At 46.5% G+C, this 27,093-nt stretch overlaps 3 protein-coding genes across 16 annotated transcripts in view; all 3 read right to left on the bottom strand.

Annotated features, from left to right (window-relative positions):
- SPTAN1 (spectrin alpha, non-erythrocytic 1) overlaps nucleotides 1-3,443 on the bottom strand; it is a 43,662-nt gene extending 40,219 nt beyond the window's left edge. For 5 of the 13 annotated variants that reach the window (XM_015878940.1, XM_015878939.1, XM_015878937.1 and 2 more), the window contains exons 1-2: nucleotides 3,316-3,387; nucleotides 781-831 (exon numbers count right to left, since the gene is read on the bottom strand). In XM_015878940.1, coding sequence (XP_015734426.1) covers nucleotides 781-813 — 33 coding nt within the window. In that variant the 5' untranslated portion in view covers nucleotides 814-831; nucleotides 3,316-3,387. Of the gene's footprint in view, nucleotides 1-780; nucleotides 832-1,832; nucleotides 1,912-3,315 lie in introns of those variants that run through there. The other 8 variants (XM_015878931.2, XM_015878933.1, XM_032448092.1 and 5 more) reach the window with 6 other exon arrangements.
- Nucleotides 3,444-5,170: 1,727 nt separating this feature from the next.
- GLE1 (GLE1 RNA export mediator) lies at nucleotides 5,171-11,781 on the bottom strand. Its single transcript, XM_015879167.2, has 16 exons — nucleotides 11,515-11,781; nucleotides 11,219-11,434; nucleotides 10,829-10,954; nucleotides 10,538-10,686; nucleotides 10,319-10,379; nucleotides 9,867-10,121; nucleotides 9,462-9,690; nucleotides 9,201-9,313; nucleotides 8,913-8,982; nucleotides 8,448-8,590; nucleotides 8,153-8,343; nucleotides 7,562-7,691; nucleotides 7,272-7,376; nucleotides 7,059-7,141; nucleotides 6,831-6,894; nucleotides 5,171-6,190 (listed from the first exon to the last, which is right to left on the bottom strand). Exons 1-16 carry the CDS (start codon nucleotides 11,689-11,691, stop codon nucleotides 6,122-6,124), a joined length of 2,181 nt encoding a protein of 726 aa, XP_015734653.1. The 5' UTR covers nucleotides 11,692-11,781; the 3' UTR covers nucleotides 5,171-6,121.
- Nucleotides 11,782-11,913: 132 nt separating this feature from the next.
- On the bottom strand, nucleotides 11,914-27,085 carry ODF2 (outer dense fiber of sperm tails 2). 2 transcript variants are annotated; one of them, XM_015879166.1, is made up of 21 exons: nucleotides 26,875-26,994; nucleotides 25,748-25,832; nucleotides 24,968-25,121; nucleotides 23,563-23,688; nucleotides 22,674-22,844; nucleotides 22,193-22,356; nucleotides 21,839-21,968; nucleotides 21,419-21,550; nucleotides 20,722-20,796; nucleotides 20,525-20,596; nucleotides 19,834-19,950; nucleotides 18,861-19,046; nucleotides 17,990-18,099; nucleotides 17,201-17,336; nucleotides 16,824-16,934; nucleotides 16,177-16,281; nucleotides 15,597-15,755; nucleotides 14,566-14,666; nucleotides 13,885-14,047; nucleotides 13,445-13,570; nucleotides 11,914-13,202 (listed from the first exon to the last, which is right to left on the bottom strand). In XM_015879166.1, exons 3-21 carry the CDS (start codon nucleotides 25,073-25,075, stop codon nucleotides 13,029-13,031), a joined length of 2,466 nt encoding a protein of 821 aa, XP_015734652.1. In that variant the 5' UTR covers nucleotides 25,076-25,121; nucleotides 25,748-25,832; nucleotides 26,875-26,994; the 3' UTR covers nucleotides 11,914-13,028. The 2 variants fall into 2 exon arrangements, with proteins under 2 accessions (XP_015734652.1, XP_015734651.1); XM_015879165.2 differs by lacking the exon at nucleotides 24,968-25,121 and having other exon boundaries at nucleotides 26,875-27,085.
- Nucleotides 27,086-27,093: the final 8 nt, after the last annotated feature.

Here is a 27,093-nt window from a genome sequence, read left to right as displayed (position 1 = left end):
GCAATTAAAGACCTGCTCATTTATAGGCATGTTAACTTTCTCATTCTGCAGCCAAACCGGTGAAGCTGCAGAACAGGGCTGAACTGCTGCTCTGAATTTGGTGCCTTGATGCAGAACTGGGTTGCTCTGCTTTTGGTGTCAGTGCAGCACTGCTCCAACACAGCACAGCACCCCAACCGCACTGCAGAACCGCAGGGCGACAGGTAATGGGATGTTACATAACACCCCCAGCATGCTCCGTTCCTGTCAGTTCTTCATTATAATGCTAATCCCAGCACAGACATTCACCTGACTCATTTCCAGATAGAACCTGGCTGCTGTGTCAGTTTGGCCCCCGTTTTACCATCTCCAAACTGCAAACAGCACAGATGGACAGTGAGAGCGCAATGCGTGGGCTGTACGTCTGTGTGAGTGGATCTAATAGGAACCAGAACTGACTTTAAACGTACAATGTGCTGTGATGTAAATCCATCATCATTGATTTCCAGACAGCTAAAGAGACATCGCACAAGAATCCTCTAAAACAAGGAGCTCTTGGAAAATTAATCCACAGCAACAGCCAATTATACTGAACTACGAGGTGTTCACACATCATGCATCGTAGAAATTAGGAAACTCAAAGTATTAAGGAAAGCCAGATGAGAATGAACAGAGAAGTACAAATAAAGCATTTGCTATGTCATACAAACTCTCAAACCAATGGGGTTTTGTTACAGACAGGTCACTGCAATAAAGGCAGGCAAGTATGGCGACAGCAGCACATGCATTACGTAGCAATACCTGGACTTTGACTTTACGAAACGATGACAACATGATGGAGGAATGCAGAGTCTAAAAGGGAGGGGGAGAGCGAGATAACATTCAGCTCACTATGAGTGCAAGGACATGGCTTTGTTCTTGTCTCCTAAAACACAAACCCCATCACAGCACACACCACACGCATCCCCCTTGGTTCTGTGCCACACACAGCAGTTCAGTGTTCCACAAGGCAGCAGAACCCCCCATGCAAACAGGTTACCATCACCAGCAGGAAGAGTTAATGCGGTCAGTGCTAACCTTTCCGGTTAACTGAGACAAACCAAGCCCTGCCATAATCTGAAGGTCAAAACAGACACTAAAGGAAGTTCTCTGGACTTGGCAAATGACGCTCCTTGTGACACAGTAATCAAATGGGGTGGGCTTAATTTCAAGGCACAAATACAACGAGGTCTCAAATACCTCCAAAGATATTTCATTCCAATTGCCACAGTTGAAAAATGAAAAAAACCAACAGTTGCAGCAGGAGATACTTCTTGAGATGGCTCATTATGTAGTTGTTAAGTATATCTAATCCAATACATTTCCAGCTGAAAGCTGCCCTGCTGCTCCCAGCTCTATTTTCCCTGTGAGTACACACTGCAGTCCCTGGAGCAGCCCACAGACAAGCGCAGTTTGCTGTCTTTGTGCTCGCTGAAGCCACTGCATATCTCCCATGGCATCTGCATAGCTGAGCACGGATCGGTGTCAGCAGGGAAGGCAGCCTGCCACCCGTTTGATCAGCAATATCGCGGGGCTATGCTTGGCAATCCCCACCAGCAGCATCTGCAGTCTGCTCCACCCCATTCTTCTGCTGCCTACACTCCAGGGCCAAATGGAACAAACAGACTCCCACACTACATGAACACGCAGGAGAGAAAAGGGAGGAATTGGTGTCATTTCTTCCAACGCAAGGGGAGCGATCCATTTCACATCAGAAAGCAATGTATTTATGAAGCACACAACTGCGTGCCATAAATACATGATGTGGATAAAAACAAGCCGACAGCGACACTGAGCTATTTGCATTGAGTTACCGGGATGAGCTACGTGTGTAATAGTTGAGAAACAGGGATTTCACAGCGAGGTACCACCCTGCCTTAGGAGATGCACGGCTCCTCCTGCCTTCCTCCTCCTGTGCAGGAGAAAAACATGCAAAGATGGCTTAAAAAGACAGCTTAAAGAGATAGCCCTCACCTTCTGATATCCTTGTTATGATGTTACTTTGATATTACACATACATCTGTCCAACTCCATTCGCCGTGGACCTCAAGGAAGCATCACCCCTAGATGTGATTTTATAGATGCAGTTCCATCCCAGTGCATTCAGATGGAGTTTCTCCCACCCCCAAGCAGTGACAGAAATAAACGACTCAATGCAAACAAGGGAACCTGCTCCTTTGCTGCCAGCACTTGCACTGCTGCACTCAGACCCTGCACGCAATGCAGCACAGCGCGCCCTATTTCCAACCTTTTGTTCATTATTTATAACCAGTTCAGCACAAACAACCACAACCCATCGTTAGGTGCATTTCAAGGCAATGGGAATGAGTCGTACATGGCAATTTAACCATAGCTTTGGAAATAGAAATGTATATTAAAGAATGGAGCCTGTGAGCAAGGCCATCCATGGAACCCAGCCTTTGGAATCTTCTGGCACTTGGCTCCAAGCACAATGCCAGAAGAAAACAGATACGATGTTTTCTTTGCCAGATAGATACAGAAGCATTTCAGGCAGGTTGGGGTTTGTTGTTGTTTTTTCTCTTCCCTGATGCGTTCATTTGCCATCTCCAGACAACTGCAGCTCAGAGCCCACACACACAGTGCAGTGCGGATGGCAGGGCACACACACCGCCATCCATCCATCCATCCATCCATCCATCCATCCATCCATCCATCATCCATCCATCCATCCATCCATCCATCCATCCCCACACCCAGCAGGGAGCTGCAGTGGATCGCACACAGCTCCGTTCAGCCCTTCGTGTACAGATCTCACCTACCGAGGCACCAACCACTGAAACCCTAACAGAGGGGGAAAAAAAGGGAAAAAAAACCAACAACTGTATTTCTGGTTGTTGTTTTTTCCCCTTTTTTTAACACAAAGAGGCTGCCAGACGAGGATCGGGCCCTGTGGTGCCGCAGTGCCCGCACTGAGCTGCCGCCCCTCGCTCCCCTCAGCCGCTGACCTTGGCGGGCGCTGTGGAAGCCATTGCTGCCGGCGGGGCCGCCTGTCACCGCCCGTCCCCTCCCCTCCCCTCCCCGGGGCTCTGAATGGAATTCCAGCCGCCGGCCGAGCCCTCCCGGTCGGATGTCGCTGCTCCCTGCTCCCTTTATCCTTTATCCCCCCTTCTCCCCCCTCAGGGCACGACACGCGCTGAGATCCCTACAGGGACAGCGCTCAGAGGCCTCCCCGCGGCTGAGGGGAGCGCACCCCTGTCCCCACAGCGCTGGAGCGGGCTCTGCTCGCTCCAAGTGAAGCGGAGGAAGCCGCCCGCCCGCCTCAGCCCGCCGCCTCACCGGCTCCTCACGCAGTCCGCCTCCTCCGCGCCCGCCGCCCCTCCGCTACGGACACCGCGCGCCGCCGGCGCCGCCTTTTATACTGCGACAGGAGATGACGTCAGCGCCGCAGAACGGGCTCCCGAGTGACGGAAAGTGCCGAAGGGGTTCGGAAAAAATCGGCGGGGGAAGGGAGGGCCCCACCCACCCGAGAGCAGCAGAAGGGACAGAGAGCGCATGCGGACAGAGCCGAAGTGTTCCGGAAAGTGCCGAGTGGCTCCGGAAAGAGCCGAAGGGCGTGGCGGGATGCCTGAGTGAAAGGGCGGGGTGCGGGCGGGAGGCCGTGGCTCGCTCTGTGGCCCTTCAGTGAACCTTAAAATAATATTAATTAACAAAAGAAAAACCAACCAAACAAAAAACCCAACAAACCCAAACGGGGCAGCAGCGTTAATTATTTACAATACCAACACAGCACGGCGGAGATGGGGGTCTCTGCTGCCTCCTCAGCCCCGCCGGGGCCATCTTCTGCTCCTGAGGCGCAGAGCTGCTGAGGGGCTGAAGATCCACTGCAGATTTCACTGTTAAAATCAATAAAAGTCGAAGCAGCCTCAGCAGTTCTGCGTTATTAAAGGTCTGAACCATGGAGGCTGCCGTTCTGGTGTCAGTAGCTGACAAGGCTCCCCACAGCTCAGGCTCCTCACCTGGCACAAACCATCTATTTTTAAAGGCATAAATCCAAAGGAAAACGAGCCCTTAGGATGAATAAGATGTCTGGAATAGACACATGAGAAAGGCTTGGCCGAGTCTCTCAGGTTTTGATAGGCAGAACGCCATCAGATCAAAGCACTGAGGGGGATTCGGTGATGTGTGAGTTAATAACACTTCTATTTAAGTGCTTAAAGGGAAAAAACACTCTTGCATCAGAAGCCGTAGGACTGCATGGAACCATTGTCTCTAAGGAAGATTAGAGTGACTCACAGCAATCTTAGTGCATCTGGTCCTGAACACACAGCGCCTGCACATGAGATGCTGGCATTTGGGACTCAAATGTGTGTATGAAAACAGCATTTTGGTGTGAGCACAAGACCTTACCTGCACTGGGTCACCAGCCACCAGAGCCACATCCAGCCTGGCCTTGGATGCCTGCAGGGATGGGGCATCCACAGCCTCCTTGGGCAACCTGTTCCAGTGCATCACCACCCTCTGGGGGAAAAACTTCCTCCTAAGATCCAACCTAAACCTGCCCTGTCTCCGTTTCAAACCATTCCCCCTTGTCCTATCACAGAAACCAAAGACTTGAGCATTTTCAAGAGTACCGATTCAGATGCAGCTCTGGTATGTGATACAAGGAAACTGGGGGAGATTTGCATCATACTCAACAGCCACCAGTAACACTAACCAAATTAATTCCAGCATCAGTTTACAAAGACCGAATACAAACAGGGTTTATTACTAATTTTCAAGTCCAAGTTCAGTACTTAAAAAAGGCCCAAGTGCACCATAATTCATTATAACCTTTTATCAAAAAAACTTCAGATCTGTGCATTAAAAACCTCAACCATTTCACATCAACGTACAGCACTCAGCTCCACTCTTTACAGCTTCTAATTCTGAAAGCCTTCATGAATATCAAAAAGCTATCTGATAAAAATAACACTTTTAATTGGCAGTTGTCTTGTGCAAAACCATGCAGCGCCTTCCTGAACTCTGAAGCTGATTTTCTCGTCTTGGAAACCACCAAAATAGTTCAAGAGCAGCAGTGCACACCAAAGACACCTCCTACCACCCTCATCACCCACATCCACCATGAAGGAAGCCATTGGGTTTACTGCCATCTCCCTCCAACACCTATAGAAAAGACATGAGCTGCCTCAGATTAGCACGAAAGAGAAAGTTAATACATATTTTAATAGCAAACAGACATTTAAAAATGAACTATTCTCAGAATAATCCACCGCTGGTATAAAAGTATTACAGTACTTGATAAAAACAGCATAAAGTCGGAATGAATATGCTGACATTAAAAGGCGCTTGTAAGATGTGATACAGAGCACTGCAGGAACTCAATATGCCACCTCCCCCTAAAGTGATGGCAGAACATTGGACAAAGTGCTGCGAGGAATGCATCTTTCCACTGCTTTTTTTAATAAAATAACTATTAATTTCCATTCACTCAGCGGACAACAGGCATTTCTGTAGCTCCAGGAACTCACTGAGTTACATTCACACACAGCTTTTACAACCTCTCTTAAACCAAGAGCACTTGGAGCAACGTTACATTCAACAGAGACAAATGTCAAGGCTGACTGGCCAAATACCTTTCACCAACCATCTCAAGATGTTGTTTGTAAGAAACAGGATGCAAATGCATCACCAGAGCTGAAAACAAATCATAATAGCGAGATGCAATAAATAATAAAACTTAAAGTCTCCCCAGCGTGTTTCCATGATTGATTGCTCTGTTAAGACTCCTTACGGCTTTGAGGTATTTTCATTTTGTGAACAGAACAGCACCAAGCAAATGTTTCAATTCTGAAGTCTATTAGTAATCAGAAATGCTGCATTTAAAGCATCTTCTGCACTTCTAAAAAAGGAAAAATCCTCAGTGGTCCATAATTTACTATACAAAAGCTTATAAAAACACAAAGAACAGCTTCCATCACTTCCAACAAATCAAACGAGACTCTGTTCTGTCCAACATAAACTTCTTATTAAACTGAAACCAATGGATGGAACGTGAACTCCCTGTCCATCACAGTCCAACGCGTGCACTTAAGAAGCAGCTCTGCCAGCATTGATATCCAGGGAGGATGAAGAGTGCAGCAATTCAGGACCTCCAAAAGGAAGGCTGCAGGAAGCCCTTTGGTAACGGGATGTCCTTCTTCTGGAGGCTTTCCTAGTGGAGAAAAGACAATGAAACAAAGTGAGGAAAGGAATAAGAAATAGATCTCATAGTTTGCCATCCCTTATACTGTTAATGAAGCATACAGAAGTTTGTTTGTTTGCAAACTGTGGTGTATTAAAACACGATAGCTTCGGTTTAACACAACATTCACAAAACAAAATGCAGCATTTAACAGTTCTGCAGGCTTCCTCTAAAATAACCTGTGCAAAACACAATACTGCACAGATGCTACAAAGAGCAGCTCCAAACACCTCCTTCCTCACTCAGCTAATCAGGGCAACAGCAAAAGCAAGCGAGCTGCTGACGAAATTCAGCTGTTAGAAATGACTCAGCACAACCCTCCCCAACCTGTCTGCCTCCTCTCACTGCCACCAGCCTTCACTGAATATCCGTTACATCAGAATACATCAACACTGAGAAAAATACACCTGAGGTAAGAAGGAAGCGAGATGCCCAACATCACAATTATCATTAAGAGAATTCAGTGACCAAAAGCCAGGTTACACCGTAGTTACAAGGCTGGACTATCAAGTGTGCTGCTGGCAGCACCAGCTTCATTATTGGAATGATGCACGTATTGAACAGAGCAAAGGAAAGAAAACGATTTGAGAACTGAAATATGCTGTTTTACCTCCAGGAATTGCTTGAAACGCGTTAAAGAGGCCTTCTGTCCAACGTTGGTAATTGCTTCAATCCTGCAGGAATAACAGCGTGTCTCAAAACCGACTCAGCTGAGTTTGATTTACAAGCAGATAGAGAGCGAATGTCAGAGATGGGAAAAGGTGGAAGAGTCTCTTAAAAGCAAGCACTCGAAAGGTGAAGAGCGGGACTATTTCCCATCCGAACACAACCATCGTACCGTGGGATGTAGTCTTCTTGCATCAGCAACAACAGCTTCCAGAACTGAACGTGGTATTGTTTCATCAGAGCATTGCCACACACCTGCAGTTCGGAAACAAAGATCACATTGCAGACCTGGGCCTCAGATCAGCGTGACACCTTCCATCACCTTGTTTGGTATCAATGAGAAAGAATCAGCTGCTACATGCGCTCACACTGCGACATCACTGACCTCCAGGAAATCATAGAGCAGCGTGGCTGTCACCACCACCAGAGGTTCCATGTTCAGCATCTGAGCGAGCCAGCACCAGCCATAGTTCAGCCCATGAGGATGTGCCTGTAAAGCAGTAAAACAATGCTACACAACATGCAAAACGCTATTATAAAAAGACATTGCTTTCAACTTCCATTCTCTTTCATAGAGTTATTTTACAACAGCCTTACATACAACTTGATTGTGATGAAAACACTGCAAAAGTAAAGGTGTAGCAAAGTTCTGACTGTGCTGTTACACATCCATACCCCTTGTTTGTTCCCATAAGGCCAGCGGAGCTGAATGAGAGCAGCGTACAGACGAATCAGTCCTGACATCCGCTTAAGAAAATGATCTTCCTCTTCCATCTTAGAATCCTGAACATGATACCCCAGCATCCTAAATAGGAGACATTGCATTATTAGTACAACTCAGTGCTTCACATGAATCTGTGCAGCTCTCAGCTTTAAGTCAGCTGTGCTGAGATAAGGGATACTCTAAAACTAAGAATTATTGCAAAGGCTGATTGTTACATTGTGGATCATATTTTCCACTGGTTTATATCGTGCAGAATCTTTAGGTTCTGCAGTGGATATTTCAGCCGAAATCAAGCTGTGGCTGTTATCTGCTATTTGAGGAGGACAAGGAAGATGAAGCAAAAGAGCATCCATTATCCCTAAAAATACTTCCAAAGGACACAGCACCCTCCAGGGCTGCACACTTCTGAGTAAACCTTCAGAGCCTCTGCCAACATGGCACAGTGCCTTGTAATCAAAGATGGAAGAAGTGGAGTTCATTCAGGAGAATGTATTCTTTGTCCTTCTAGAGCAGACGCTGAAGAACTTCAGTCATTAATTTACCTCTGATATTCTTCCATAGAAGTCCCCTCCTTGTATGCAGGGTAGAATGGCACGGAATAGGGGCACGCCTTGTGCAGGTGAGCTAAGAAGAGCTCTCCGACTCGAGGGTGCATTTCCCAGATCCCTGATATCACCAGTGCAATCGGGAAGGCTGACTCACGGTGAGAAGCAACCTCTTCTTCTCCTTGTTTCTGGAAGGGGGAAAGAAACAGTTAAAGAAGGACAGCAGCATCCCAAAGAGCTTCCTAAAGCACCAGTTACATTTATCTGCTCGATAAAGAGAACAGTGCCTCACCACAAATTTCTCTGCAAGCTTGTAATAAACAAAATCCAGGCCTTGTGGGAGCTGAGTCACCAATACAGTTTCCCCTACGCTCTGAACAGGCTTTCCAGAGAGCAAGTTATTGAGCTTGTCAAATATCTGTCTTAGCTGAGAGCCTGTAAATAGAGCAGAGATGTACAGATAGGTCAGGAAAAAGCAGAAGAGCCTTAATCAGATCCCATCAACAGATCTGGGCCCTGAAGAACGAGGCTCCTCCAACTGCTGTGATTAAAGAAACTGAACCCTGATGAAACAAGGTGTGTCTGAAGGAACTGACATGCTTGAAAACCATGAGCAATGCTGTGCTCCAAAGAATTGGGAGCTTCCTACAGCAGCTCTCTCTCATAGGGGTAATCATAGAAACTGGATACTTGGTGTCCTACTAAAATCAGCAGCTAAAGGCATTCATTACAGTTGGGTTCTTAGCGTTTTCCTGACCTGCAATGGTCGAGATCTGGCTCACAGGGATGGTAACAGCTTTCTGCAGTTCCATTCTTATCTTCCTGACCTGCAGAAGAACAACAACAACAATTAAAAACCCCACCAGCACTCTGAAAACCTTCACAGAGCAAGAGGGCTGACCAAGGCTGAAACGCCTTCAGTGACACCACAGTGTGAACCAGCAGACTGTGCAGAGGCTGCTGTTGGAAACTGTGCTAATGAAAGCTCCCTCTTATCTACAGGAGAGGAAGATAACCACCCGTCAGTGTTCATCATTGTTCGTACCTCGCTGTCTTTGGAGCTGCTCATTGCACTGAAAGCAGCAGCACACTGGGCCGCAGCATCTTGAAGCTGTTGGTACCGTTTCATAGTGTCTTCCCCTGCCTTAACTGAAAGTGCTATGTAAAAAAAATACAGCAACAATTGGAAAAGTTAGAGAAGTTGTGTTGTCACAAGAATAACATTCCAAAGTAGCATCTGGCTAAACAGTAAAATAGACCAGAAAGAGAAAAGGAGGGTGAGGAGAGAAAATAAAACCCAGCCAACCGTCCTTCTGCTGCTTCCCTCCCGCTGGCTGTGCAGGGGCAGGAGTCTGAGCTTCTGCCTGTTGCTTCTTCAGTAACTCCTCCTGCTTCTGTTTCTTTTCCTGCTCATCTCTCCTCTTCTTTTCTTCCACTGCTGCAGCGATTTCCTGCTGCATGTTGGAGACCAGCCCTCGCATTTCCTTCAGGGCTTGTTCGGTATTGGCCACATCCAGCTGGGAAGGGAAACCTCTCTATCAAGAGACAGAGAAGGCAACGTAGCATCAGCCGTTGGTTCTGCTATATGTAGACTGCTATATCAAAGAGCCCAGAGCCTTGAAGTGCTGGGCTATGTTTGAATAAGCTGCTTTGGAAGAGAACAGTGGGAAGCTTTAAGAAGAGGCAAGCAAAGGGAAGAACAACTCTCTACCTCACTTGTGGTTCGGATGAGCTCTGACACCAGCCCACAGATCTGGTTGCCTCGATTGCTATATGCAGAAAGGTCAATTTTCGGCAGGTCCTTGTGCTTGTAATTGGGATCAATCTGCTGGTTCAGCTGCAGCAGTTCCTCCTGAATGGAATAAAGGCGACGTAATCTTTCCTGGCCTTCTTCCCTACGCAGCCGCTCCTGCTCCTCCTGGCGCTGCCTCTGCTGCTCTGCCTCGCGCAGCTTTAGGTTCAGTATCTGGAGAGAGGAAGAGGCAAAGTTCAGTAAGGGCAGCTTTGGGGACCTTCCTGCCTCGGGGAAAGGAAGATGCACAAAATCTCATGATTTTACACCAGTTATGGTCTGAATTCCCCCCATAGAAGTACTACAGAGCCTGGAATAGCAATGACTGACAAACTGTGCTGCCTGTCTGATAACACAGAACTATCACACACCTTTGCTCTGTGCCGATGCTCTTCTTTCAGCTTCTCTTGCTGTCCCTGAGTTTCCTTCAAACTAAAACAGGCACAGCAAAAGCATTCCATTAAAGACACGAGCAAGGAAACACAAACACGCATATACACCCCCACACAGTACAATACAAGCGTTGTCAAGTATTAACCCCCCTTTGATTAAACATTATAACATCCCAAGGATACCAGAGTCACTCTCACCTCTTCTCCATCACTTCCCGCAGTTCCTGGATCTCCTGACGCCGCTTCAGCTCCTTCATCTCATCGAAGCGTTTCAGCTGTTCCCTCGCCATGTCGTACGCTGCTCTCACCATCTGCTCCTGCTGCTCCTGCCGCTGCCGCAGCCTCTCCTGCAGGATGCACCTCCATGGAGCAGCCCAATTCACACCAAGGAAACACACATAAAGCCAGCGATGTGATCTGTGTGACGCTGTCCTACACCAATATCCCACACAGTGGTTTAGGCTCAGTCATGCTTTTATTTCTACTTACCCTTCCCTTCATCCTGTATATCTCCTCATACATCTGAATGCAGCCTTCAACTTTCGCCATTTTAGATACAGGAGGGATGGGAAGGACTTCGACATTCACCTCCAGCACAGCGGGATCGTTGTGTCCCTGCGGAGCCGGCACAAGGTGGGATCAGTGACTGCCCCTCCAACACAGAGCTACCAACATTCATCAGGGCTTCACCAACCTCACAGCCCCACAGCTCAGCTTCCCTGCCAGCCTCCCTCCTTTCCATCAAAGGGAACGATGCTCTTTGTACCCACTTTATCACCCCGGTTATGATACATAGAGCTGGAGCAGAGCAGCCTTTGCCCCGCACGTTAATGGAGCACAACACAAAACGTATCAGCAGCTCTCAGTAATTAGAGTTACCTTGGTTTGGCTCCTCGCTGCAGCTGCGGATCCCTGCCCCTCCTCGCAGCCGGACTCCGAGCTCTTCTCAGCCGCCGGATCTGATCGCGGAGCGGCACCTTTGGGTGCAGAACCGGGCGGTGCCGCTGTCTGGGCCGCCGAACCGGCCATCTTGTCCAGGACCCACCCGGCGTACGAGGTCAGCATCAGAGGGGAGATGCATCCCTCCAAGATGTCCTGCGGAGAACGGATCGGCAAGGTAACGGTAACGCACGGCCGGGACGGGCTCCGCCATCGCGGCCCACCGGGCTCCTCACCTCGTCCCTGTCCGAGTGCCGGCAGTATTTGAGCCGCCCTTTGCTGGACGCTCGCAGCGCTTCCAGCGTCTCCCATCGCAGATCCCTGCCCTGCATGGCCGACCCGGAGCCTTCATAGGCCGCGCCGTCATCCCGCTGGGCGCACAGCGACTTCCGCTTCCCCAGCCGCGCCGCCATCGCCCCCTGGCGGCCGGGAGGAGCCGTGAGCCCGGCAGGGAGGAGCAGCGGGTCCGTTACCGGGTCGGTTGTGCCGCTGCTCCTCGCGCTTTGCACCCAACAGCCGCTGCGGGCGTTGCGGGGCGGGCGGTTCGTAGGCTGTGTGCGTGCACTGCTCCTCCAGCCCCTCCAAACAAAGCCCAGATGCCTTTGTGCGCAGCGCACTGATAACAAACACTCCCATATCATCAATCACAATTTATTATATCGTTTTCTCCATAGCACCTTTAGGATTTCCTTTTAAAAAGTGACACACCAAATAACCGCGTTCTCAAATAACGATTATCTCAGAAAAGCTTTATGACAAACAACACCCCCCCGTGCACAGCCGTAGGATAGAGTAGGGTTAAAAACAAAAGCAACGTTGGCTTTAATCCCCACCAGGAACCAGCCGCAGGGAGGAGCAGAACAGGGCACAGAGCACAGAGCATCACAGGTTGGTTTGATGGAGGCACTGAGCAGCAGCTGATCAGTGCAATGGGCTGCCAGCTGATCAGTGCAATGGGCTGCCAGCTGATCAGCGCTTCATGCACACACTGAATTCACACAGTGAGACCCGGCTGAGGTTGAGCTGCAACCTGCCCTTTGAATACAGCTGGTCTGGGCACAGTCCTGGGGCTGTTTGGGCTCAGGAGGGTCAGGGTTGGGGTGTGGGGTAAAGCAAATTGAGAACACACTAAATAAAGCAAAGATCACTGAGTACAACACGAGTCAATGTAACAAACAAACATAAATCATCATTTCTGCTATAAAACTGTTTGCAAACACTGCAGTGCTTCAGAAGAACCTCTTGTAAGCATAAAGCCCCAGCATGGCCCCTATTTTCAGCTTCTCGCCCCCCTGAGGGGTGGGTGGGCTTCCACCATCCCATCCATGTAATAACAAGAAGCAGAAATAGAACATGATCAACCCCAGGACACAGAACAGGGGGAAGGAAAAAAATGAAGTGTGGGAAAACAGCTCTGACAAACATGAACACAACTAAAAGCACTGCTGGGCTGAAAGGGCTGAAACCAGCCAGAGCTCAGAGGATGAAAAGGGCCTTTACCACTGTATGCAAAACCATCTGGTTTTGGGCACAGCTTACAGAATGACACCAACCTCCATCACCATCCATCACCAGACCAGCGCTGCTAATGCTCTGCATGCTCAGACTGCATGCCGTCACCATCCCATCACCTCCTCCCTTCAGTGACCCTGAAATTTCTCCATTCTCAGCCCATCTTCTACACTACGCATGGCTTTGACACAGTGCTCATTTTGTGCTTCAAAGCAGAGGTGCAGAGCAAGCGCTGACCTCATGGAGAAGAACGAGAGCGGCTGGGAGAGCCCAGCAAGGCACTGTCAGCAAACACGTTGGCATAGGAAGATTTGAGGAACTGGACGTAGTTCTGCATGCTGCGGTTTGTGCTCTCCGACTGCTCCAGCCGGTCCTTCAGGTCCTGCAGGCGGCTCTCGTAGCGGCGCTCTGCCTGTAACAAAGCACAGAGCGCAGGATGAAGGACAGCACAGCTCACCCTGTCACTCCTTAAGTTGTTCCAAGAAATCCCTGCAGGCAGCAAAGATGAGCACAGCAGTAGATGGCGTTGCCATGGGTGGTGCTGTAGCCTTTATCGTTTGTTGTGCTCGTTCCCAACATCATTCAGCAACCGGACAGTGAATAACAAGAGACAACTGCTGCCAGCACAGCCAGCACTCCTCACAGATCACTCACATCGTCTTTGTTCCGCCGCAGCTGGCTCAGCTCTGTCTTTGTCCTACTCAGCTGTGTCTCCAAATCCAGCACCTTGGACTGGGCTGCCCTCTCTCTGGATGTTGCTCGTTCTCGAGTTTGTTCGACCTGCACGTAACAGAGAAACAACCTTGTAGGAGAGGTGTCTGTGGAAAATGATTCTGCCCTGCCTTACTGCCCGAAATCCCCTGCACGTTTACTTGGACATAAGCAGCAGGTCAGCCCAGGGCTTTTCTTACTTCTGTTGCAAACAATAGCACGGAGTTCCATTTCTCAAAGGTTTGAGAACTATCAAACGGTACCAAAACATCTTTTGCATTCCATCAAATGTGATTATTTCAATAGTTGGGTCATAGGCTGGGGAACATTTCAGTTTTACAGCCTGGGTAGTTGCAGGGACATAACAAACAAGAACCCCTTACCTGTCGTTTGGCATCTTCAATGGCCATTTCCAGCTGACGAGCCACAGAGCTGCACTCCCGGGTCTTCTCTTCTAACCGCAGCTGGCACTGATGGATGGACTCCTCACGCTTTGCTATGACCTGCAGGAACTCCATGTTCTGGGCGCTTGTTGTTTCTAGTTTTCTAGGTTAAGACAAGGCAAGAAAACCTATTCATTTTAAATGGAGAGCATTTCAGACTACCTTTTGGTCAGGTCTTGTCTGGTCTGGGAGGTGACTCTGTGCCCTATTAAATACTTCTTCATTTCTCTAATCAGAACTCCAAAGACTGAGGGACACTGAGGATTCACACACACACCTTTCTCCAGATGTTGTCACTAAGAAGAACTGATAAACATGGATAAAAACCTCCAATATTCAGTAACATCAAAACTGTCCAGCCGGGCTGGTACCACAGCTGTTATCTGCTGGGCAGGCACAGTCCTTTCTAACAACATTCATCAGGTTTGCTGCAAGAACCTACAAATCCCTCTCTAGTAGACAGTTACTGATTAGAGATCCCTGTGAGACGAGTAAATGTGCAGAACCTGGAGACCTGTGGGGCACTCGAACAAGACTGGAGATGTTTCAATTCTGTGAAAAGAAAAACACAGAGTACAGAAAGGAAAAGTTAACGGAACAAGAGAGCCTCATGTTTCTAACCTTTCTAGCTCCTCCACCTTCAAGGTGAGCTGCTTTTTCTCCTCCTGGGCAGACAGATACCTCTCTCTTGTTATCTCCATTTTGTCCCCCTGGAGCTCAATCTAAAAATCACAGCCATTAGTTACTTTACAGAACAGTCACTGCACACACACGACCAACCCCCTCAATAAAACACACGCTGCTCTCCAGGAAGGAAATGCTCAGTTCATATTTCTGGAGAGTCCTAGAAAAGAAACACTGGATAGAAGGCAAAGCTCTGAGCACACAAAACATCATTTCATTGGAGCTTCCAGCTAACGCTTAAATATGATAGGTATTATAATATTTCTCATATTGGGTATGAGAAAGTTCTTCACTACTACAAAAGGGAAAGCCAGGTTGGTAAAGCTTGCATGCAGAGCAGACACCTCTAAGTACAGCAAAGCACACGCATTAAGAACAGCCACATACCTGACAGGAGGCCACAGAGACACCACAGACTTAAACACGAGGAAGGTTTACCACTCCAAGCCAAGGAGAGTAAAGCTGTCAAGACTATAAGATTATTTGCTGCATCCTGAGGCACGACTGTAGATGTCCTGCCTGTCTACAGCTGTCCTGGAACACCTACACAGTGCTCCTGGGAACATAAAACAGGGACTGGGAAAACAACCTGAGACGAGGGTGAAAAAACAAGCAAAAGACCAGAGGAGGGAAAGCCAGCAAGGTGATGGAAGTAACAGAAGGGAGCGGTGACATCTGCAAGCGTTGTCATGCTGCTGTTCAGGTCCCATGATGGTTTTGCACCATGGGATTCAAAACCTTCCAAGCAGTAAGGAATGCGGGTAGCTACGCTGCTAGCTTCTCACACAAAGACATGGCACACACCTTTATTTTGCAGTGCACGTTTAATCTTTTCAACAAGAGACAAGAACAGAGACGGAGCGGCTCCAACCTTCCTGCGGTCAGCGATTCATCTTGGTCTCAGGGTGAGAGGTCTCTGTAGGAGGTGAGGGATTCTGCGCTGTAAGAGGTTTCTGCCAGTCCCTTACCCGCTGACGAAGATCCGCGATCATGACAGACAGGTCCATGTTCTTCTTCTCATAATTCTGAAGCTGGTCCTGACATTCTGCCAACTGTGTCTCTGTGATCTTCAGGATCTCAGGCAGCTTTTCCAACTCAGAAAGCTGGCTCTGGAACTGCTGGCGAGCCTAATGAAAGCAATAAGCAATTTTCAAATGGTTAGAACCATTTTAGTCTAGACAGCACTCCTCTGAAAGCTTCCTTCATTTGCACTATGGTGACATTGTGGATATTTGTCAAGTATTGGAGGTCAACGTGTATTTAAGGTCTTCTACCCCCTTTACAATCTGATATCCACGGATCCTGGCCTTCAGTTTTACTAGAAGTACGAAGCTATTTTACAAGGACAGCTGTTCCATGGCAGACAGCAGTACAGTTCTAAGCCACTATTTCTGCAGCAAAAAAAAAACACTACACGATTTAAAGATCCCTACAGAACGTCACATAGACAAGAAGTTAAATCTTCAGTAATTTCTGCTGAATGAACAAAGCTAATCAAAACAAGGCAATGAATGTATGCAACATATCAGCCTTTAGAGGAATTAGTACCAGTTCGATCTCCTTGTTCATTTCATCCTTAAGTTCCTCCTTCTCTTTATCACACTTCTCCAGTTTTGCTGCCACATCATCTGCTTCCATGCGGGTCTCCAACACCTGGGCATACAAAAAACAAACGTACTTTACCTGTTATATATTGTTTTCAACACACATGCTGTGATTTGGAGTAGCTAAAACTGCTCAAGAATCAGCAACAAGTTCCTTGCCATCCTGACTATCAGTGCAGGCTAAACTTGGAATGGAAATTCACTTTTTGCTTCTCCTGCCACATATTCACCCTTTTTACTTCATGTTCCGAAATACCCAAATATCCAAATATCTCACTGTGTTCCTTTATCTTTTGAAAAGGAGCAAGGAAAAGAAAAATAATTCAGGCCTATGTTGGGTTTTTTCTTTTTCCCCTCTCCATTAATCAAGATCTCTGCCGTAGCTCTTCCTAATGATAAAGTTACCAGCAGATACTGAGGAAGGGAATTCTCCCACACTCCAGCACTAAAGCACACGACAGTCTGAATGGCAAAAGAATCAAAACCACAGGAATCTCCAAGAGCAATGGAAAGGTTAACAGGACAGAATAACCCACAATGGTAACAAGACAAAGCACATCTGTGTGAGGAAGGAATCCGAAAGGTGCCCACCTGTGACTTGTAGGTTTCAACCAACTCTTCATAATTCTTGACAGAGCTCTTGAGCTGCTCTACTTCCAGATGCGCTTCGTTCAGCTTCTCCTCCATTGGGGCCAAACTTGCCTGGAAAAAAATAAAAGCATCTCCTGCTGAGTGTGTGAATGTAACTGTTACACCAGCTGTCTAACACTGTCTAGGTTGGAAAACAAACAAACAGTGTGAATTAGCAAAACCTCCCTAGCAAGCTTTCCCCATCAAATTCAGGATACAGTAAAACTAGTTTGAAACAAAGCAGCAGCAACAAGGCAATTCACCTCCATTGTCAGAGGCCAAGAAACTCATTATAATTTCTGCTTCTTTGTGCAGCATTTCAGCTTGGAGTCACTGACCTTCAGTCTTTCATTCTCTTCTCTGAAAGAAGTGTTCTCTGTAGTTTGTTGATGCAATTTATCAATCAAGGCATCTCTGTCCTCTCGCATCCTGTCCTCCATGGTTGCCTGCTCTTCTAGCAAATCTGCAACACGGCTGCCATGCAGAAAGAAAAATAACCCTTCAATGACAAAAAAGAATCAGACTCCTACTTATCCCATATTAGCTTCAGAGACGTGGCTTTTCTCTGCCCTGCCATCCTCCTGCTTTATTCACATTTACACACTGACCACATTCTGTTCAACTACCTCTATCTTCTCCACTCACTGAAAACCAACATGAATCGTCCCCCTGGAACTCAAACACATTGCCTCCAAGACACACACCATCAGGAGATGCTTCTCTCATCTCATATCCCTATTTTTTTTTCCTGCAGCAACAACTGTACTGCAGTGATACACATTTATTTACTATATGTCAAAAGTGCCATGAACTAATCTCTTTTATTCAGCAATCTCAAAAGAAGGAAATCCCTTATTATTTAAAAGCATTAAAAAAGGCAAAGGATCACAGAGATTTAAGCTTGAGCAAACCCTTACAGCCCACCTTTGCTGCGGCAAGTCAGCAGCAGAAGCCACATTTTTGTCTCTTGATCCCTCCAAACTCTGCTACCCCATTGACAGGGCTGCTTTTGCTTGGATGTTTACTGACAGCTCAAATTAAATAATTACTGTATTCAATTAAATCATCCCTGAACTACGAACTCATTCACACCCATGTTAGTTTCTCCATACTGATTTTATTCTAACCTGTTCACTGTAACCATCTCCATTTCAAGGTCGCTCTTATCCTTCACTACTTTGTTGTAGCGACTCCTCCAAGACTCCAGAGTAGAAAGTGCTTCTGCAACGTAACTGTCCTGTCAAAAGGAAACACGATGAAAAAAACATTACTGGGCTGGATGTGGGATACAGCATGCAGATGCTGATATGAATAAGCATCCTATCTGCAGAGACTTCATTAAGACTTAAAAACATCAAAGCAATTATTTTTGCTCTTCCTGATTCTTCACAGAGAGGTCTCCAGCAACGCTGCTGTTAGAAAATAAACATAACAGCATGGAAAGGAGAATCCTCTTTGAAGACAGAAAATAAATTAGTATAATTTAATTATACTAATATACTAATATTATATTATAATATTATATTAGTATATTATAATATACTAATTAGTATAATTAGTATAAATTAGTAGTCCGGTATTCTCAAAACAAGGAAAGGATCAAGGAGCAAAAAATCCACGTTCCCTTCTGACTATCTGACTTTTCTATGTTTCCTTGATATCCTTCAGTAAGTTTTCAATAGGTTTGTGGATTAACAACCCACTTCATTGGGAATTCTCAGCCAAAACCAGCAGTCCTTATTTTCATGGCTTTTGTCAATCCTCAGACAGTTCTGAATAACAATGTGGAAAAAAACAACACAAAAATCAGACCTGCTGGTTTTGTGATGGCAGAGAAAACTGGATCTGTTCTAAACTTAGCACAAATGGGCCAAGGCACTGAGACAAAAATAAACCTCATTAGTTGAAAGCAGAGTCTCTCCCCCAGGGCCGCTTCCAGAAGCCAAAGGTTTAAAGGCACGACCTGAAATGAGGTCTCCCCTTGTGTCTCATCAGTACCTTCTCTGCCAGCTGTACAGCCAACTGCCCCGCACACTCCTCGCACCGCTCTGCCCGCTCCTTCTGTGCACGGAGGGCTTTCTTCAGGGCATCTTTATCACGGTCTGCCTTCTGCCTTAGTTCTTTCAGTTCTTCCTTGACACGTTCCAACTCTGCCTTACGCTGAGCTTCACTGTGCTCCAGATTCTGCAGTGTGGGGAGGAAGCACACCACAGGGAATCATGTCCTCATACCTACATACCTAAAGCAGCAACACATTTCCTAGAAACCCTGGAGAAAGATTGGCACTACTCAGCCCTGCCCTAACATGAACAGACATGCCAGCACTGATTCTAAGAGTGAAAAAAGCATTCATGCCCACCTGGATACAGAAAAAGCAAAGCTATGCATTTAACCCTAATGCACTCCAGCATTTGTCTGCTTGTAAACAAAAAGCTACAGCCTACTCTAGCTACACAAATTATTTCACTGCACATTATAAAATGATAACGTAGGACAAAAACTAGTTTAAGATGCCAAAATTAGTCCTTTGAGTTTTTGTTTCTGGTTTCTAGAATGGCTTAAAACTCTGAAATTATTTCCAGTATTCCACCTCGAGACAAAAGATTTCACAAACCAGAACTAAAAGTTGACTCTCAAACATCCTTTAAAGCTCCAATGAAATGAGGCAAATCTCACCCTAATTTAAAGGGCTGTAACTCAAATGGCCTCTTGGTACTTCAGAGCCAACCTGTCCTTATTCCTATTTGTATTATTTCATTTTCTCCTTCACAAACTGCTCTCCAGAACACTGACTTCAACCTTGACCGAGGGAAATACAGCTCTATGAGCCTTCTGATCTGCCCAAGAACATCCTTTTTATTGACTGATATACTTACACCTAACACTGTTACTCTATGCAGCTGTAGAGCTTAACAAAATGAAATTCTCTTGTCAACCACTTGCACAGTCACATGCAGCACTGAAAACACACCTGGACCTGCACTGTCAGACGGTTGTTCTCAGCTTCCTTCTGTCGTAGCTGTGCTTGTAAATGGCCTTTCATTGATTCCAAAGATTTTGAGAGCTCACTTGCAGTCCTTGCCTGATCCTAAATAAGATACAAACAAGACACCCATGTGTTTCTTCAGTAAGCTGGTGAGAAGGAACTCTTTCTAATATGTAGCCATTTGTGAAGAAATCTGATGTTGTCTCTTGCCATCTCCACCTTGCTCATATGGACCCTCACAGCTCCACTTTTCCAGCAAAATGGGTGACCAATAAATAACCGTTTATTTTATATCAGATGTAAATGAGTGGCATGGAAGATTTGTTCAAGTGAAAAACATCCTCCACATCTCATCCATGACACTCGCCTTTTCCTTCTTTAACAGAGGGACAAACTGGAATTTGATACCAGGAACCCACCAGGCCTTAAACAGAAAAGTAATTCAACAACAGGCCCAAACAAGGAGAGAATAGCACCTATTAAACTTGGTGATGTTTTCTCAGCAGAATATTGGGCACACAGCTGTGTGGGAATAGGTAACTGCCTATTTTCATAAATATATACACAAACAATATACGTATTGTTACTTATCAAGTAACTGTCTGCAAGTACAAACCCATATTTTGGGCTATTTGTGAAGGTGGAGCAAGAACTGGATACAGAATAAGGAAGGTACCTTTTCTTTCTGTATCTGGATAGAAAGACTGTTGACCTCACTTTCTTTCTCCTGAAGTCTCGTCTGAAGTTGCTGTAAAACAAGCACCACTCAGATTTTAAGTACCAAACACATTCAGGTTAGCACATGGCTGAATACAGACAAAGAGTTTGCAATTTTCTGTCTTCCTGCAGAAGAGGATATTTTGGTTTGCGTACCAACTTCTCTTCATCTGAGTCAGCCAACATTTTCAACAGCACACCTTGCTTGTCCAGTATCTTCTGAGCATCCTTCTGCAAAATAAATGTGCGAGAAATACTGTTAACTAAAAATCCTTCTTTTTACAGATGGAACTGCAGAAATCAACAGGTCTCCCCTTGTTGCAGTAGCAATTACCAAAAGATACCAAGAACAGAATTTGCTCAGTCTTTCACATATCAAAACCTATCTCAAAAACTTCCCCATTTCCCCCATACAAAGACAATAACAAGAAGCACAATGGCAACTGAAGAACTCTTAGAACTCTCTCATTACTTGGGAGAAGTCACACAGAACTCCTCAGCCCTCTCCTCCTGTCTCACTGGTGGCTGAGTGAACACTGGTTAACACTGGCCTGCTTTTGTTCAAAGGGAATAAAAACTACAGGAAGAAGAGCAATTTCCAGATGAGCAGGTTGACAACACAGTGCCTGTACTTCTTAAAAATGCCAAAGGCCTGGATGCTGCGACAACCCCACAGCAGAAAAGTCAATGAGAAGTAGGTAGGAAGAAACAAAACCATCCCTTGTGACACAATGGTCAAAGGCAGCACTGGGATAAAGAGTTACAGAGTTCTCAATCTCAAGTTCCATTTTCAGTCCATTATACAGCACTGCCGTCAGTACTCATCCAAGCTGAAGCTCTCAGCCCTGCTCACCTCCCTCTCGTGGTGTTCTCTGAGAAGTTCCCGGAGCGTACGATTGGTTCCTTCAAAGGTGCTCAGTTTCTGTAGCAGCAGCTCCTTCTGTCTCGTCAGCGTGTTGACGTCTGAGCTGCTCATGTTTTTCTCCTAGTAGAAAAAAAAAGAAGGGGGTATTCTTCACATGCAAACCCTGGAATTCAAGTGTGAAGCTGATAAAAGCACAGTACTGCCACAGTCAGCACAACATGGACAGAAGGTGACTGGATGCTGCAAATAAACACCCAGTTTCCAAAGAGATTTAGCAAACATCTTCAGCAAGTTAAATCCCTCAACCTCTTACATTTCTTCGGATCAGCAGCTGTAGCAATATTCTTATCAGACAGACATAGAACAGTACAGAGCAGCAAAGGCAAGAACAAAAAAGCCAACACCTACAACGTTGAGTCTCTCTATTGTACTTTTCAGGGCACGAATCTCTTTGGCGGCTGCTGCTCCATCTCTCTCTGCCTCACTCAGCTTAGACATCAGGCACTCCTTCTCATGCTGCAAGTAGGTCTTCTGAAGCCTGCAATGAAAATTCAGCCATCAGAGAAACATGAAGCTTTGACAGCTGTACCAGACAGTATGAACATACAGTGATTTGGGTTAGAACAGAAAAAAAACAACACTAAATAAAGGATAAAAGCTACCTAAATTCACCCTCTCTCACCACAGATCTCTCTCACCCACAGCAGCAAAAGGTGTCCTGTAAATACCACTAATTACAGTGGAGAACTGGAGCTTTCTTACATAGTCAGATCCTTCTCCTCCCTTATGCGTTCAATATTGCGCCTGAGCAGCGTGTTCTCGTGTTCTGTTTCTACCAGCTCTTGCGTGACCTCATTCAGTTCTTCTTTCTGCTCAAGCAGACGTTTTGTCAATTGCTGCTTTTGCTGCTGTTTCTGCAACCTAGCCTGAAAAAGATCATTGAAATAGAATTTAAGACAAACCTGAAGTTGACTGCTGCTCCTCCTGCATCCCATTGGGCAGCTGGGAGCACAAAACAGCTGAAAATGTACGAGAAGAGAGAATATGGAGGTTGAATTGGTGCACCAGGTTTGTTTGTTTATGCAGCAGAAAAAAATCACCTTTTCTGACCAGCTCAGACTGATTTCTCTAAGCAACGAGCAGCAGGCTGAGCAATTTCCCACTTCATCAAGGCTCTCATCTCCTCTCATCAAATAATCAGCTACAAAACCAGAACCAGCAGGTCTTTACTTGGTCCCCTCACCTCATTCTTCAGCGTTCCCACCACATTCATCAGGCTATCTATCCTCCTTTCGTATTCATTCATCTTGCAGCAAACTGCATCTTCCTCATCTGTAGAGAGATCACTCAGGCGCAACACTGGTATCATTTTATCTGAATCTGGAGGTGTAATTTCCAGGCGGTGAGTTGGTCCCTAATGAAAAAGAACAATAAATGGCAGCTCTTTTTTCCCCCACACAGAAAAGTATAAATTGTGTTCTAAACCCGACCACCAAAACTAGAGACCGCATCACATCATTGCAACAAGAGTAGGCAGGAAAAACAAAACATAAACGGCTTTTTTATTTCCATGTGGGAAAGTTCAAAAGTGCTGAAAGAATAAAACAGGAAAAAAAAGAGAAACTCAAATTCTCATCCTGGAAGAGCCAGGAATGGAAAAGCTGAAGCTGATGACCATGCAGGAAGAAAACAGTACAAACACTATGCAGTTGTTGCAGCTGTGAAGTGGGACAGATGACTTAACAAAGGCAGTGCCCCTTTAGCTGCTTCTTGTGACTCTCAGCCCATCAGCTTTGCTGCTCTGGGAGCACCCAAATATCTCGAAATCCTTTTTAAAGCGTAAAGCCCAGAACTGAACACAAAAGTCAAGGTCAGACCATATCAGTTCTAAACACAGCATTGTAAGTTTGCACTCTAGAGATGGAGACACATGAAATGGACATCAGCTGTTAATGAATTTCCTACTTTGCTATATTTAAAAATGAAAAAGATGTACAAGAAACACTCAAAATGGATTGCAAGTGGCAGTGCCTTTCTTTCCTATCAGCCCAGCTCCCTCCTGCCTCAAACTACACAACCACTCTCCTCAACCTCAGCTAAAGCTTGGCCTGAGGGAGCAGAAGCAGCTTTACCTCCCATTTGCAGGTGGAATCAAGGACTGATGTTTTTCCTGGGGGCACCCAGGGGGCCTTTGTTTTCACCTGGACTGCTCGGCGCACGTTCACAGTATTCCCTTTCATTTTATGTTTGTGCTTTTGCTAAAGAAGAAACAGAGAAAATAAGAGCAATCATTAAAACCTGTTAAAAATTACTGACAATTTTTATTGCCGCAAAAAGAAATGGAAGATCATTTGCACACAAAAAAAATCAGTGTTATACAGCAGACCAGGTGAGCCAGCAGGAGGCTCATGCTAGGCAGAAGGAAACGTCATTGCACAATGTATTCTTGCTGCTTATCATGTAAAGACTGTTGTATGACTGAAGTAGCCACAAGGTGGATGTGATGAAATCTTACTCAGCCAGCAGGAAGGTTTGGGGACAGGGTATGGGGCAGGAAGTCTCCTTCCTAGCAAAGGAAAAAGAATCACACAGTGTGATTGGTTATGAAAAGCCCCTGAGGTGTTTTCCTTGTTTTAGACTCAAAACTATATCCACATTTAGTTGTCTTAAATTTGAGGTGCTCTGAACGATGAAAAGTCAAAGTGTGTTTGCACAGCTTGAATATCTGATGAGGAAGAAAAGCCATTCTAAAGTACCCTACAGGGAATTAATTAATAGCAGGCAGCGACTTCACTGTCAGACCCAGATTTGCCATTAGCATCAAAGAGAAAGTTAATGGAGAATTTATAACAGTATGTCTGCAGATATAAGAATGAGCCAGCAACTTCCATTATTTGTAGAGAAAAACTTTACACAAACATCCAACTTCAAAGAGATACAAGACAGCTACAACCCAGCTTCAGTATTGCCTTCTGTCTACTGTGGACAAGGGTATGAAGAGATCCTGTGTAGCTCTGCAGATTGACAAGGTATTTAATGCCAGAAGATGGTTTGAATCCAGCCCCTCTTCTTCCAAACACGTTAATTTGAATACAATCAAGACAGAATGTGGAACATTCAGTTCCTTCCTTACCCCAAACCCTTCCTTCAAATACAGGGATGAAGCTGAAGAAATAACACTATGAGAATACAAATCTAGGACATAGGAGGAAAAAATCCCCCAAGCTACATCACACTGAAAGCAACAGTTCTCATAGTCATGGAATTGTAGGGGCTGGAAGGGATTCTTAGAGATGATCGAATCCAGCCCCAGTCAGTGAAGTAAACATGAAAACAAGCCATATATTCTATAGCATAATGAAATCAGCTTAAACACAGAAAACACATCACTGAAAATTCACCACTGGTTACACACAGCAAAAAAGGCAACAGGTCTCAGTTCTAATGCTATGTAAAACAGACCTCAACGACTCTGTGGTGCTGCCAGCACTGCCTCCTCCCTGCAGCCCTCACAAACACCCAGCTGCACACTCCTACCTGGCATTTTGCAGGTGTGGATTTCTGACCCTTTTTAATATGGACATGGACAGGGGTGTTTTCATCCACATGGACGTGCAAAGGGGGAGATGAGGAACGGTTCTTCATGGCTCTTCTCCCACAGACGGGAAAGGGCAATACAATGAAAGGAAACCTGTGAATAAGGAAACTGGAAATAACAACACTTCCCTCTGTGCCAGAGAGCAACAGTGGCCAGTTTTGATTGAAGCATGTGCTGTCTTTCAATAGCATCTGCCATTCTGAAGTGCATGCCATTATGCTGTAAAGCTATTAACACAAATCATTTCTCTGCTGGTAATACTTTTTGTGGCCACTAAAGAACAAACGCAGTTGAACCAATAGAGTCACTGGCGTTCAAAGCATCAGAACAGTCGAGCAAATCAAGGATCTCAGTAACTAACACCAGAGTCTGGATAGAAATCTCATAGAGGAAAAGAGCATTAATTTAACAGCTCGGATTAGAAAAACCAACAGGAAACAAACAGCTCATTCCACCCTGGAACTCTGAACCTGGAAGTTCTCTCACATGTGCTTAACTTCAAATTCTTGAAGTCAAACCAATGCTTAAAAGCCTTTGGATCCTTGTTCAGATTTTCCCTCTGTGATGCACACAGGTACAAATTCACACACTAATTGCCCAGCACAGAAAAGCCCAGAGACACGAGGTTAAAGAAATCAGTGTAGGTGTGAATCTTCCCTTGAGGTAAGGATTCTTCAGTACAACAGCAGAGTTCTGTCAGCCCAGGTATAATTACTTACGGTTATTTTAAGGCTTTTAGATCCTCTTGACACTGTGCTCTGTGCAGATACTGATGTCATTTCATTGTTGATGGATGAAGAAAACCTGATGCAGAAACAACACAATCACAGAATGTCCCAAGTTGGAAGGGGGACCCACAAGGACCATCGGGACCAACTGGTGGGAACAGTGCCAATCTCACAACATTCCCTTCCTTTCAAACAAAGGCAACAACACACAGACTCAAATATATCCTGTATGAACTCAAGTAACAAAAGTCAGCGTGCTGTTGCTTCCTCTGATAAGTGCTTGCAACAGAAAAGCCTGCAACACGAGTCCTTGGTGCTGCACAGCCCAGCAAACACAAACACACTGCTGGCCAACCAGCCCCTTCCACAGACCTGAACTGAGAGCAGTGTGAGCTGCTGCCTCCTACTGATGGGACCGGGAGAAACGAGTGGGGACAGCTGTGTCCAATGGGTATATGGAGCTATTGGAGCTGCAGCACGAAGGGCTTCACTGCTGACCTTATGGAAACACTGCCTCAAAGCTTGCTGCACAAGGGGATACGGTACAAGAGTTACTTAAAGTGTCATGTTGTTCTGTACCGCTGCTAGAACAGAATTCAGATGAGTCTCCACAGCTCGTGATTGATTTGACAGGGTGTAATACACTGCTCGGGGTGAAACCAACATGGGCACATCGATATGAAGAACGTCAGGTTCTGATCACAGCACAGCATAACAGGCACCGGGCAGGGAAACAGCTCGGCACGAAGCCATGGCCACAGCTTCACCGGGTGGGGAAACAGCGGCCTGAGCAGCCGGGCAGGAGCACCACAGCTCTCCTACAATTGAACACAGCGCTGCCAACGGGTAACTGCCGGCTGGGCTCCACGGGCAGCACAGGAGCGGCCACAACCCGCGGGACAAGGCAGGGCTACAGCTCGGGGTGATGGTTCATTTCAAGGGACCGCTACGTCAGCTCGGAACTGGAAGCGAGAATCGTCACCGAGAGGCACCGCGCAGCGAACCGGCCCCGTGAGCCCTCCCGGCCCCGCGCTCAGGGCACCAGGGCCGCGCTCCCCTGGGCCGCTCCCCGCCGCGTTCCGACGGCCCGTCCGCCCCCTGCTCCCCCTGCTCCTCACCGCGAGCTGCCCAGCGCGTTCCATGACCGTGGCCGCTTCAGATGTTCCTCGCTGGCGGCGGCGCTGCGGCGGGGCGCCCCGCTGCCGTGTGGGCACCACGGGCACGAGATGCAGCCGCACTTCCGGACCCGCCGCCCCGCCGCCCGCACTTCCCCCATTGGGCGGTTCAAACCGGCCTCGGCCGCCGCTCGCCGCCCCGCGCCCCGCCGCCCCGCGCCC

The sequence above is a fragment of the Coturnix japonica genome, chromosome 17 (assembly GCF_001577835.2).
Source record: "Coturnix japonica isolate 7356 chromosome 17, Coturnix japonica 2.1, whole genome shotgun sequence".
NCBI lineage: Eukaryota > Metazoa > Chordata > Aves > Galliformes > Phasianidae > Coturnix > Coturnix japonica.
The sequence above is the reverse complement of the archived record's forward strand: the minus strand, read 5'-3'. Positions and strand labels throughout refer to the sequence as shown.

What these genes read in the sequence shown, in the direction of transcription:
- GLE1 (XM_015879167.2), bottom strand. Translation starts at nt 11,691, where the DNA reads ATGGCGGCGCGGCTGGGGAAGCGGAAGTCGCTGTGCGCCCAGCGGGAT. An exon ending in CAGCGAGGAGCCAAACCAAG is followed by an intron (nt 10,955 to 11,218) that starts GTAACTCTAATT and finishes CCGGCTCCGCAG; the next exon opens with GGACACAACGATCCCGCTGT. An exon ending in TCTATGGAAGAATATCAGAG is followed by an intron (nt 7,692 to 8,152) that starts GTAAATTAATGA and finishes TCTCCTATTTAG; the next exon opens with GATGCTGGGGTATCATGTTC.
- ODF2 (XM_015879165.2), bottom strand. Translation starts at nt 27,032, where the DNA reads ATGGGGGAAGTGCGGGCGGCGGGGCGGCGGGTCCGGAAGTGCGGCTGC. An exon ending in ATTCCACCTGCAAATGGGAG is followed by an intron (nt 22,845 to 23,562) that starts GTAAAGCTGCTT and finishes CTTTTTCATTAG; the next exon opens with GGACCAACTCACCGCCTGGA. An exon ending in AAGGTGGAGGAGCTAGAAAG is followed by an intron (nt 14,048 to 14,565) that starts GTTAGAAACATG and finishes GTCTTAACCTAG; the next exon opens with AAAACTAGAAACAACAAGCG.